This window comes from Aedes albopictus, chromosome 2, assembly GCF_035046485.1.
Source record: "Aedes albopictus strain Foshan chromosome 2, AalbF5, whole genome shotgun sequence".
Taxonomy (NCBI): domain Eukaryota; kingdom Metazoa; phylum Arthropoda; class Insecta; order Diptera; family Culicidae; genus Aedes; species Aedes albopictus.
The window spans coordinates 237,556,086-237,569,194 of NC_085137.1; the positions used below are offsets into that span (position 1 = coordinate 237,556,086).

At 48.6% G+C, this 13,109-nt stretch overlaps 1 protein-coding gene across 1 annotated transcript; it reads left to right on the forward strand.

The window, feature by feature from the left end:
- Positions 1-2,281: 2,281 nt before the first annotated feature.
- On the forward strand, positions 2,282-9,338 carry LOC115255979 (uncharacterized). Its single transcript, XM_062848013.1, has 5 exons — positions 2,282-3,109; positions 3,723-3,739; positions 4,129-5,131; positions 5,184-7,382; positions 7,503-9,338. Exons 1-5 carry the CDS (start codon positions 2,282-2,284, stop codon positions 9,336-9,338), a joined length of 5,883 nt encoding a protein of 1,960 aa, XP_062703997.1.
- The last annotated feature ends 3,771 nt before the right edge of the window (positions 9,339-13,109 follow it).

A 13,109-nucleotide genomic window follows, 5' to 3' on the forward strand; every position in this document is an offset into this window, starting at 1 on the left:
GGTCAGCTTTGAGCATCTCAGCTGATATGCGATCGACCCCTGGGGTCCTGTTCGATTTCATGCTACGGATGGCTGTTTCTATCTCCTGCACTGATGGAGCTTCGGTGTTGATACGGGTAATGCGTCGAACCCTTGACGGATTATGCTGAGGTGTTGGTGGCGTGGCCAACACTTGAAAAAGGTTTCAAAAGTGCTCGACCCAGCGATTCAACTGGTCAGCCGGGTCGGTCAGTACCTGTCCAGACGTGCCTTTCACGAGCATCGTAGCATTCATCTTGGTCCCACTAAGACGACGTGAAACATCGTAGAGGAGACGGATGTCGCCGGTGTTAGCGGCTTTCTCGCCTTTGTCGGCTAGGGAGTCCGCTCACGTCTACAAGAGCGTTTGGCTTCCTTCTCGAGAGCCGAATAGCACTGACGGACTACTCCTCGTGTTTTCGCTAGCTCTATCGCGACCTTGGCGTTCCTTCGCTGCTCTATCTTCCTCCAGGTATCATCTGTGATCCACTGCTCGCACTTGGGTGCGTAGCTCACCCAAATTATTCTCGCCGGTGGCGATGAAGGCGTTCTTGATGGCGCTCTATTGATCTTCTACACTTCCACCTTCTGCAGCACGGTTCTCTAGCTCCTCGACGAAGGGCCTTTTCACCGCAGCGTCTTCCAGTCAGCGTGTGTTGAATCGATGCCCGAATTTCCCCTCGTGTCGATGGATTTTAGCAATGAGCAGATAGATCTCGCCGATTAAGAGTTGATGATCGGACGCATTTTGTGCACTGGTCGATGAGGAAAGAGCGATTCCTTAATTACCGTATCATGGTTGTCATAAAACTCTGCAAAGAGCTTTCCATTCTCGCTCTTTCTCCAAGACCATGGCGCTTCATGACGTGCCCATAGTCCAAGTTGTCAGAACCAACCTTCGCGTTGAAGTCGCTCATGAGGATCTTGATATCACCTTTCGCAATCTTTTCCACGACAGCATTCAGTTGACTGTAAATGTTATCTTTGTCTTGCAATTCGGCAGCATCGGTTGGCGCGTAACATTAGATTATGGTATGGTTTCGAACCCGTGTTCTGAATCTGGCTACAATTATCCTCTCATTAATAGGTTCCCACTTCATGAGCGCAGCGTGGGCGTGATCGCTGAGCAGGAAACCAACTCCACGGTGGCGAGGAGCGTGTTCACCTCGTAGAACAGAATATAGCAGAATTTGACCCGCCTTATAAGCAGTGTATCTCCCTCCCTCCCTGCCGCCTCCTTCTTTAGCACTATGATCATCTCTCCCGTACTGGTTCCCCGGATGTTATTCACATTCGCGGGTCTCCACTTAGCTTCTAGAGGAAACTAGTGCATCTCATCTATCACACTTGCAGTCTGGCTTAATTTGTTTCGGATTCTTTTCCCCTTCCTTAATCCAGGGAGGGGTTCTTATTCCTCTGGTCAGGCTCGGTCCTGTTATTCTGCAAAGGGTCAACCTTTTGGAGCTCAGCTTTGGCCCGCTTTCCCCTAGCGTGCTAAGTTGCCAGCTTGGATGCCCGCCTAATGGTGTTAGCCATATTTTTATCCTTTGGCAGTCCACCACCATCTTTGGAGCGCCTTTTGCCCTCACTGACTGGGTTGTCATCCACCAACAGGGCGTTCCACCTGCTTCGACCATGCAGTTCTAGCAAAAAGGCGGTTTACCGTTGTTGTCGACTTGGGAATCACTGAAGAGCACCCCCCGATCACACAACAATGATTGTCGTATCTGCCTACCTATCGCTGATCTTTACCACTCCAGAGCGTATAGAACCTTCGGAAACGAATAGGCAGATGTGGTATTGTTTGATCATTGGATAAACAGATATCACGTGGACGGTAGTGTGTCAAAGGAATTGCATTACATTAAAGTTATAAGATTTGCTACGTTAAAAATTGTTGATAAAACTTATATACTATACTGAATTAAAACTGCTGAACTGGTTAAACTACGTTGCCTTATAAATAGTAAGTTCTGCTTAAAAACTACGTCTAGCAATACAATAAATATTATGAATTAAAGGTTGCAGGCCGGGTTACATGCAGTAGGAAGATTTGTTGGGACGAAATCCAGAGCGAGGTTAGACTCGATGTAAGTACACTTTAGTGATAGTTGATGTTTGTTGAGAACTAATAAAATTTGTAGCTTTTAGCAACTTCCAAAACTAAAAAACGAAGTTCGCTCAAAAGTGATCCGAACCGCCCAAACTCTCAGTTCCCAACAATCTAAAAGATCGAGGCGAATCGATCAATTTCGACCACGAAATGGACACGTGTGAGGCATGCGGTATTCAGACGGACGATTCCTTGGTCCAGTGTGACCGATGCGATTCTTGGTGGCACTTCGGGTGCGTCGGAGTGAGTGACAGCATCAGCGAGAAGAGCTTCATCTGCACGAAATGCTTCAACACTACTCCCCCACCACCGCCGCCGCATCATAATGAGGATTTGCGATTACCACCCATCGATACCATGTCTGTGTCATCCAAAAGGTCGTCAATCTCGAATGCGAGCGCTCGAGCTCGGCTAAATCTAGAGAGGCTCGAAGTTAAGAAAGTTCTCGCCGAGAAAATGCTAAACCTGGAGCTACGGGAACAAGAGAGGAAGCTCGAACTCGCCCGCATACAGAAGGAGGGAGAATTGGAACGCAGGAAACTGGAGATACAACGAGATTACGAGGAAGAGAAGCTACGTCTGATGGAGGAAGAGCTGCTTGATGCTGCTGATAGGAGTCTACGTTCCCAGCAGAGCAGTAATAGTAAGGTACGACAGTGGAGAAGTCAAATGCAACTCGGCGGAGCCTGTTCGACGATGCAATCCCCTGCAGCGAACGAGGTTCTGGGCGATCGTGAAGCACCGACTGCCACGACGACGACTACTACGACATCTGTGGAACGCATTACTACGGTAAGCGGCACCGGTGGTGAAACCAGCGGTAGGCAACCAGCCGGCGACTCTGGCATTGAAACAGCGACACACTCAGTAGCGAGGATGGCAACGGGTACTGGAATCGGGACGGTTCGCAAGCAGCCATCGACCAGCGCACACAAAGGAGAAACGGTAAATTCTTTCCCACCCCCTCCGGCGGCTCAGGTAAGTGCAAAGCAAATGAACCCCTCTGGAGTGGTAAACCCGCATACTACAATAGCTGCACAGTTCGAAAAAAGCCTGTAAATTTATGACGGTTCGAATGTAACAAAAGGACCCCGTCATATATGATGGAAATTTTTGTGCGATCTTAAAATTACATTGCAGATATCTGTTAGACAATATAAATAAAAATTGAGCTCCGAGCGAGAATTGAACTCAGATCCTTGGGGTGTGAGTAGCACGCCCGAGCTCTCTCGGCTATCTCAGCTTGTTGAAAAGCAGACAGTCAAAGTTAAACTGCTTCTACCATAATGCACGCATTCTCGACATGCTCCGGCTGCTGTAGAGAGTACTGAGAGAGACAACGAGGAAACCGCCACAGCTGCGAGCAGCCGTTCGTTTAGCTGATGACGGAGAGTGGCTGGCATGATTTATAGCAGATGCATGTAAATTTAAAGCGAATATGCTTTAAAATCTGTAAACAAGCCGACTGACCAGCTGCGGGCTGCTCGGCTGACGTTAAACGTTGGTGATTTACATTTTTCTGTCGCAAATTTCAGTGGATCTTCAATTTACGTGCTGTTTAACTTTCATATTTTTTTGCTGTGTGTATCAGCCCACGATAGCTTCAGGGTAGGGACTAGCAGGCCAGGTCACAATAGCTTTGTAACCACCAGATCAGAGTCAGGTTTAGGCGCTTCTCAGAGCAAATTCCCTCCTCTCTCTTCAAACACGGTTAGACAAACCCAATCATTGCATGGAAAGCACATTTGCTTCTCTACCACATTGCGTTGAAGGTTCTTTTCGCCCTTCAAATGATTTGGGGGAACACATGTCAACTTGTTTGCCGCGTCCGATCGTTCCTTGGCGACAGTCAATGCTCGGCCATACAATCGCCCGGCCGAAGCCACCGCGAGTGATGTTTGATACAAGTGTATGTGATGAAGCAGTGATTGTAACTTCGCAGCCCAATCAAGTTGTTCCTGAACGGTACCGTAATGAGTTTCCCGTTTGCGAGGCAGGATTTGGACCCGAAACGGCGACGGCGATTCGACCAGCGCCGGTGATACCAGCACAGCGCACAGCGTGCGGTTCATCTCTAGGACTTTCCGGGATGAGATCGGACCCTCCGATTCACAATGGGGAAACAGCTTCGAAGTTCAACAGCCAAGTCAGAATGCCAGTGCGGGACAGGGATCATCGTCGTTCGTCACATCCAGCAATCCCGAGAGGCAACCAGGGACACATGTTCAATCCAGCATACGTCATCAAGTCGACGGGCCTTCTTCAACTCAGCTAGCAGCCTGGCAAGTAATGCCAAGAGATTTGCCGATGTTTTCTGGGAACCCGGAAGATTGGCCAGTATGCATCAGCTCGTTCGCCAACTCTTCCCAGGCCTGTGGATATACGGACGCTGAAAACTTAATACGTTTGCAGCGATGTCTCAAGGGACCAGCGTTGGAGGCTGTTAAAAGTCGTTTGCTGTTTCCTGCGGCAGTTCCCCATGTAATCGCTACTTTGGAGACCCTGTATGGGAAGCCTGAACACCTGATTTTCATGCTACTCAAAAAGGTTCGAGAAGTTCCAGCACCGAGACCGGACAAGCTGGAGACCTTGATCGGCTTCGGGATGGCAGTGCAAAACCTGTGCGATCACGTGGAGATGGGACAACAAGTGGCACACCTCAACAACCCTACTCTTCTGTACGAGCTGGTGGACAAGCTACCGGCCAATTTGAAGCTGGATTGGGCGATGTTCAAGCAGCAAGCTCCGATCACCAACTTGCGAACATTTGCGCAGTTTATGTCAAGGCTGGTAACTGCTGCGGCAGATGTTACGCTCCACATGGATCCGAGAACGACGCAGCGTGGAAAGCCGGAGAAATCGAGGGAAAAGATTTTTTTGGGAGCACACAGCGGATCGAGAAGCACGGATTATCCTACAAAGTCAGACGTTCCTGTAGGCCAGTCAACTCGGTCGGAGAATTTCGTTACGTGCCTTGTGTGCAAGGAACCTGGCCACAAGGTTAGGGAATGCAAAAAGTTTGCGGACATGACCGTGGAGAATCGCTGGAAAGCTGTTCAAACCCATTCACTTTGCCGAACATGCATTGGCGCGCACGGAAAACGACCATGCAAAGTCCAAGAAACTGTGTGACGTGGACGGGTGTCAAGCGAGACATCATTCTCTCCTTCATTCAGACGGTAACCAAGTGGAACCAGAGACTGCGCACGGAATCACCAATCACCACTTCGTGGATCGTTCGAGTCTTTTCCGAATTCTACCGGTGACGCTGTATGCCAACAACCGCTCTATCATGGTGTACGCCTTCCTCGACGACGGATCTTCGAGAACCCTGATTGAAGAGGATGTAGTGAAGTACCTGGGAAACGAAGGGGAAGTGAATCCACTGTGCTTGCAGTGGACGGCGAATGTCAAGAGAATCGAGAAAAAATCGATGAAGGTTAGCCTGGAGATTTCCGGAGAACAGAAGACGCATCTCTACCAGCTGGTCGATGTTCGAACAGTGAACCGTCTAGACCTTCCTCGACAGTCAATCCGCTACACGGAAATGGTGAAGAAGTACCCTTATTTGGGCGGACTACCAATCAAGGATTATGAAGACGCTGTTCCTAAAATCCTCATCGGTAACGATAATTCACATCTTGCCGCCGTGTTGAAGATTCCCGAAGGCAATCCTCAAGAGCCCATCGCCGCAAAAACACGTCTGGGGTGGACCATCTACGGATCGGTGCCAGGCAGCAGTGAGAACGCATTGAGCTTCCACATCTGCAGCTGCGAATCGGATTCATCGCTTCACGAGCTGGTGAAGCAATATTTTTCTGTGGAGAGCCTCGGGGTGAAGATTGTCGACGGTCCACAGTCACGAGAGATCCAGAGGGCAAATCGCATACTGGAGAGTTCGACGAAGCGGATCGGGCAGCGCTACGAGACCGGCTTGCTTTGGAGGTTCGACGTGTTTGAGTTTCCGGATAGCTATCAGATGGCCGTAAAACGAATGGTGTGTCTTGAACAGCGCATGACGAAGAATGCGACTATAGGAAAAAGCGTGAGGAAGCAGATGGTCGAATACCAGGAAAAAGGATACATCCACCGGGCGACAGAAGCGGAGTTGAAGGAAGTGGATCCAAGGAGGACTCGGTATCTCCCTTTAGGAGTAGCCTTAAATCCCAAGAAACCGGAGAAGATTCGAATATTCTGTGATGCTGCGGCTATGGTAGATGGAGTATCTTTGAACTCCATGCTTTTGAAAGGGCCAGATCTCCTGAGCTCTCTGCCCGCCGTTCTATTCGGGTTCCGAGAGAGACGCTACGCCCTCTGTGCCGACATCAAGGAGATGTTCCATCAGATCCGAATCAAGAAAGAAGACCGGCACGCTCAGCGACTGTTGTGGCGTGATTCCCCGGTAGAAGATCCAGCAGTTTACATCAAGGACGTCGCTACCTTCGGCTCTACCTGCTCCCCTTGTTCGGCACAGTATGTAAAAAACATCAATGCTGTCGAACATGCAGCGGAGTTTCCAGCGGCAGCGGAGGCTGTTATCAAGAAACATTATGTCGACGATTATCTGGACAGCGCGGACACTATCGACGAAGCAGTGCGGCAGGCTGAGGAAGTGCGACTCGTTCATTCCAGAGGAGGTTTCCATATCAGGAACTGGATGTCCAATTCAGAGGAAGTTCTTCGACGGGTCGGGGAACCCAGTACGGCTACGAAAAAGCACCTGAGCCTGGATAAAAGCGGCGTAACGGAACGTATTCTGGGAATGCTGTGGTGTCCCGATAAGGATGAATTTTCCTACTCCACGACCTTGGAAGTGGCCACTCATCCACCGACTAAGCGCATAGTTCTACGAGCGGTCATGAGTCTGTTTGACCCATTAGGGTTGATGTCATCCTTTGTCATCCACGGCAAGGTGCTTATACAGGATATTTGGAGAGCAAAAACGGACTGGGACGAGCCAATCCCGGAGAGACTATGTCGAAGATGGTTCCAGTGGACGAAGCTATGTGAACAGCTAAACTGTGTTCGCATTGGCCGTTGTTATTTTCCGGATCGTGGTCCTGGAGACTTAGAATCGCTACAACTTCACGTTTTTGTAGACGCGAGTGAAGGAGCCTACGCCTGCGTAGCGTACTTCAGGGCTGTGTACAGCGGAAAGGTGGAATGTGCGCTGGTTGCGGCAAAATCCAAGGTGGCACCGTTGAAGTCCCTGTCCATCCCTCGTATGGAGTTGCAGGCCGCAATACTGGGTGTACGGTTGAAAAAGATGATTCGCTAAGCGCACAGTTTACCAATCGACGAATGTTTCTACCACACGGACTCCAAGAATGTATTAGCCTGGATAAATTCGGATCACCGAAACTATCGACAGTACGTGGCCGTCAGGATCGGAGAAATACTGACCGAGTCGAATGAGAAAGAATGGCACTGGATTCCGACGAAGGAAAACGTTGCGGATGATGCTACGAAGTGGGGAAATGGACCCTGCTTTTCGCCAGCATGCCGGTGGTTCCGAGGACCTGAATTCCTGTACCGGTCGGAAAAAGAATGGCCGGTAGACAACCAAGTCAAATATGAGACATCGGAAGAAATTCGGGCATGCCTGGTTCATCGGGAAAACAGTAATACGGAAACGATTGAATGGAGTCGTTTTTCAAACTGGAAACGGCTGTGGCGAAGTGTGGCGTACGTGCAAAGATTCCTGAGCAACCTTCGGAAGAAAGTGCGTGGCGAACCTCTACAATACGGAACGTTGACGCAAGAGGAGGTGATTGCTTCAGAAACCTGCATTTGGCGACAGGTACAAGAGGCAGCCTACGGAGAAGAACTTCGAGTACTGGAGACTGCGAAGCGAGAAAATGTACGAGCACGATTGGAACGGAACAGCAAGCTACGTCAGCTATCGCCTTTCCTGGATGCCGCGGGAGTATTGCGCTCAGAGAGCCGCATTCTGAAGGCGTATTCTGCGTCATATGACACCAGGTGTCCCATAATACTTCCCAAGGATAACCCGGTTACAGTGCTACTCGTGGAATCGTATCATAGGAAATACATCCATGCGAACGGCGAGACGGTGCTGAATGAGATGCGACAGCGGTTCCACATTCCCGGTCATCGAACGCTGATACGTACTATTACGAAACGCTGCAATCGATGTCGGATTTGGAATGCCGCTCCCGTTGTACCACGAATGGCACCGCTTCCAACAGCAAGACTCCAAGCTTACGTTCGACCTTTTTTCCTACGTAGGCCTGGACTATTTCGGTCCATTGGCGGTGCGCGTAGGCAGAGCGACGGTGAAAAGGTGGATTGCTTTGTTTACGTGCTTGACTATCCGGGCAGTCCACCTGGAAGTAGTGCACTCTCTCAGTACGGAATCCTGCAAGATGGCCATTCGACGTTTTGTAGCCCGGCGGAAATACACAGCGACAATGGCACCAACTTTGTTGGTGCGAATAATGAACTTCGACGAGAAATGGAGAACACTAGCGCTGAACTCGCAGAAACGTTCACCAACACCAATACGAAATGGTGTTTCATTCCGCCTGTAGCGCCTCACATGGGCGGGTCGTGGGAGAGATTAGTACGATCTATCAAGACGGCTCTGGAAGCGATGTACACTTCAAGGAATCCGGATGAAGAAACCTTTGCAACACTGATCGTCGAAGCGGAAGCCGTTGTGAACTCTCGTCCACTGACTTTCATCCCGGTGGATCCTGATCAGCAAGAGGCTTTAACGCCAAATCTTTTTTTATTGATGAGTTCGAGCGGAGCAACACAGCCGGCGATAACCTTGGAGAAGACAAATCAAGCGTGTAGGAGCAGCTGGAATCTGTGTCGGGTCATGGTGGACTCGTTCTGGCGTCGGTGGATACGCGAGTATCTACCCACGATTGCCCGGAGGACTAGATGGTTCGAAGATGTTAAACCGGTAGATGTTGGTGACCTGGTAATCGTTGTAACCGAAGGAATACGGAATGGATGGACAAGAGGACGGATCCTTGAAGTAATTCGAGGAACGGATGGAAGAGTTCGGCAGGCAGTCGTGCAGACATCTACGGGAGTAATTCGTCGGCCGGTTGCGAAGTTAGCTCGGTTGGATATCGATGGTAACCTTGGACAGCGGAGTTCCGGACAAAGTTACGGGCCGGGGAATGTTGTCGACTTGGGAATCACTGAAGAGCACCCCCCGATCACACAACAATGATTGTCGTATCTGCCTACCTATCGCTGATCTTTACCACTCCAGAGCGTATAGAACCTTCGGAAACGAATAGGCAGATGTGGTATTGTTTGATCATTGGATAAACAGATATCACGTGGACGGTAGTGTGTCAAAGGAATTGCATTACATTAAAGTTATAAGATTTGCTACGTTAAAAATTGTTGATAAAACTTATATACTATACTGAATTAAAACTGCTGAACTGGTTAAACTACGTTGCCTTATAAATAGTAAGTTCTGCTTAAAAACTACGTCTAGCAATACAATAAATATTATGAATTAAAGGTTGCAGGCCGGGTTACATGCAGTAGGAAGATTTGTTGGGACGAAATCCAGAGCGAGGTTAGACTCGATGTAAGTACACTTTAGTGATAGTTGATGTTTGTTGAGAACTAATAAAATTTGTAGCTTTTAGCAACTTCCAAAACTAAAAAACGAAGTTCGCTCAAAAGTGATCCGAACCGCCCAAACTCTCAGTTCCCAACAACCGTGTCGTCTACAGCTCTAGAGAGCTTGACTGTCTCGTGCGCTATAGGCACATGGAATTCCCGGCGAAAACTACACTGTTTGTCTAGGTAGACGTCCTCCCGCACTTCGCTCTTCGGTTTAAGGGCTATTCCCATTACGCCGGGCCGGGACCGTGCCGGGCCCCGGCCGTGCCCCGGTCATCGATTTCTTACATGCGATTACTATGGCGCGTTTCACATCACACCGTGCCGGGGCTCGGTCGGGCCCCGGCCGGGCTAGTGAGAAGCACGCCATAGATATCGTTAGAAAGAAATTGGTGACCGGGGCACGGCCGGGGCCCGGCACGGTCCCGGCCCGGTAAAGTGAGAAGACCGCTTTAATGTTTCTGTTCCTGACCAAAGGTACGGAGTTTCATCAGGACTAGCATGAGAACGTTACTGACGTTGGTGTATCTAATCAACTCGTCCAGTTGTTCGACGACTATCATCATTCGTAGCCTACTCCTGTCGCGGTTCATTCCTCTACTCATACACTGGAGGCTGGAGCTGTACCGCCTCGTGTCCCTCCAGGCTAGTCGCTGATGGGTACTCTAGCTTCTGCCCTTAGCTCTCTTAGTGGTGATCTCGACATGCGACCTCTCCGATTCTCCGCTTACGATCACTTATTGATTGAACCTTACCATTGCTATTGGATAACCCTTAAATCCACTCTCCCGCTCTGCCAATTTCGTCCTCTTTCAATTTTTAGAACCTTTCTAAATGCATACAAAAAGACAATGTGTTTTTTTAGATTTTAGTTGTCCTCCTTGCCTATATGTAATAGACTATTCTTAAATTCTGTCAATATCTCCATGTTTTATGCCTTTTAAAACCCTGCATGGATGAAAACTAACAGAATATAGGAAAAACGATTCGTATGTTCCGTTCAAAATTTATGCGCGGTCTTATGTATGCAACTGCATTTTCGTGCAAAGCGTGTATTAAACACATGAAAGTTTAACTCCCCTTTAGCATTAGGGTCAATTGTGACTCATACCGTACGCTACGTCAGCGAGCTGCTGCCACCTTGATGCAATAGGAAGTTTAAACCATCATCCTTCAAACGACCCTGAGAATTCTCCTCCTTCGGCATACGATTTCCAAACCTTATAAAAATCGACTACAGTCAAATCCGTACACTCATATTATGAACCTCGTAATGGAATTCAATCGAAAACCCAATCCAACTGACACGCAATTTCAATTAATTCCGCCATAAACAGGAAGCAAATCTCGACAATAATCACCCATAAACAATCGTAAATCCATCAGTAAATACCCGATCACTTTACCGGACTTATACTGCCGCTAACCCACCACACCCGAGGCCACACCGGAAGCCACGACACAATCATATGACTGACTAAATAGGCAGCCATTCAGCACTCTAGAGCCGCAGCCGGAGTCGCCAATCCTCGCCAGGATTCTCGTGGTGTGGCGCGGTGGCAATCACCATTCAGCTGGGGCGACTTTTTTCCGTTCCATTCGTTATCTCATTCAATCAGATGGCCCGTGGTGGGTACCCGTGTGCATCAGTGACACCCATTCGTGTTGTTGCTCTGTCAGTGTCATTTATTTTTTTCCTGCTGTTTGTGCCCTTTTGTGTCCAGGTGATTGGGTCAATAATTTCCCGGAAAAGGATGTTGGATTGTTTTGGTAATATGAAAAGATCACAGAATACAGATGCCATAAAAAGTGAAATAACAGTATGAAACGAGCTCACCATTTTTTACCGGATGTTCGGTCATCTTCAGGTCGGTGATGAGCGCAATATGAGGGGAGCTGAAAGGGTTAACGGCCTATCTTCGTCACATTCAGTCACAAAGCAGGTGGATAGAGAAAAACAACTTCCATTTGAAAACACTGCTCATAAAACTCACCATCAGGGGACAACTGCATATGGCCGTGGCTGGCGATGTTTGTGTCCATGGCAGGACCGATTGACAAACGAGGCAAGGAAGAATAGAGAACGGTGAGGTGTGCAATCGGGCTTAATTACTTCATCAATATAACTGACCAGGGCACATAAAATGAATTTCAACAGATTAATGACTCAATTCAGAATGTCGGATTGTGTTTTTATTATTGTTGGAGCTCTGACCTACACCAATCAGTAGCTTTGTGGCAGTCTGTGGTGGCTATTGTTTGCTGAATGTTTTTATTCCATGCATAGAATATGTGTGTTTGTCGGTCAACATGTGAGGACATTGATGGTTTTGTCGACTGTGGAGTACAACGAGCTCGTGGTTTAAGCTTTTTCGCCACATACTGTTCTCGGGCACGCCGACGAAAATTTTCCTAAACATTGCGTCACTAAAAAAACTCTGAGTGTCTCAGGTTCTCCTCGAACATGGACCATGACTCGTGTCCATAGAGGACCACGATTTGGCATAGAAAACAGACGTAACACTTGCGAAATTTCCATCGACCAAGCTTTTAACGATCATTTTAAATCTTCATAGTTCAGTATTACAATTTAGTAGGACTACGATTGGAATCTTAGAACATGAAATTGCAAGTCAGCAAAGCAAACATACAATGGTTGCTCGCCGCGTGACCTGAAAATCATTGAAATCGTTGTCGGTGACATGAACGCGCAGGTAGGAAGGGAGGAAATGTGCAGACTGGTAATCGGACGAAACAGCCTGCACGCCGTATCGAATGATAACGGCCAGCGATGCGTAAACTTTGCAGCCCTCCGTGGTATGGTAGTCCGAAGTACCTTCTTCCCCGCAAAGATATCCACAAAGCCACCTGGAGATCACCTGACCATTAAACAGAAAACCAAATTGACCACGTTCTTATCGACGGTAAATTGTGTGGCTTCGTGGTCGTGCGGCTAAGGTCACCAAGCCTTTAGTCGCATCGTGCTAAGGAGCGCGGGTTCGATTCCCGCCGCAGCTGTCAGTAAAAGCTTTCAGCTGTGCCACTGGGCGTTGCATGCTAGTCCGTTGTCTAGCATCGTGCTTCCTTCAAAGAGCAAATAGCTCACTGGAAGCATTAAAACGTGTCCGTGTCTTAAAAAAAAAAAATCTTCTGGGACATAACCAATGTCCGCACATACCGCAGTGCGAATATAGATTCGGATCACTACTTAGTAGCTGTATACATGCGCTCAAAACTTTCGACAGTTAACACCACGCGTCGAAGTCGAAGGCTGCGGCTCAACATCGAGCAGCTGCGTAACGTAGAAGTGGCTCAAGACTACGCGAAGCAGTTAGAAGTGGCCCTAGCAACGGAAGAGCAG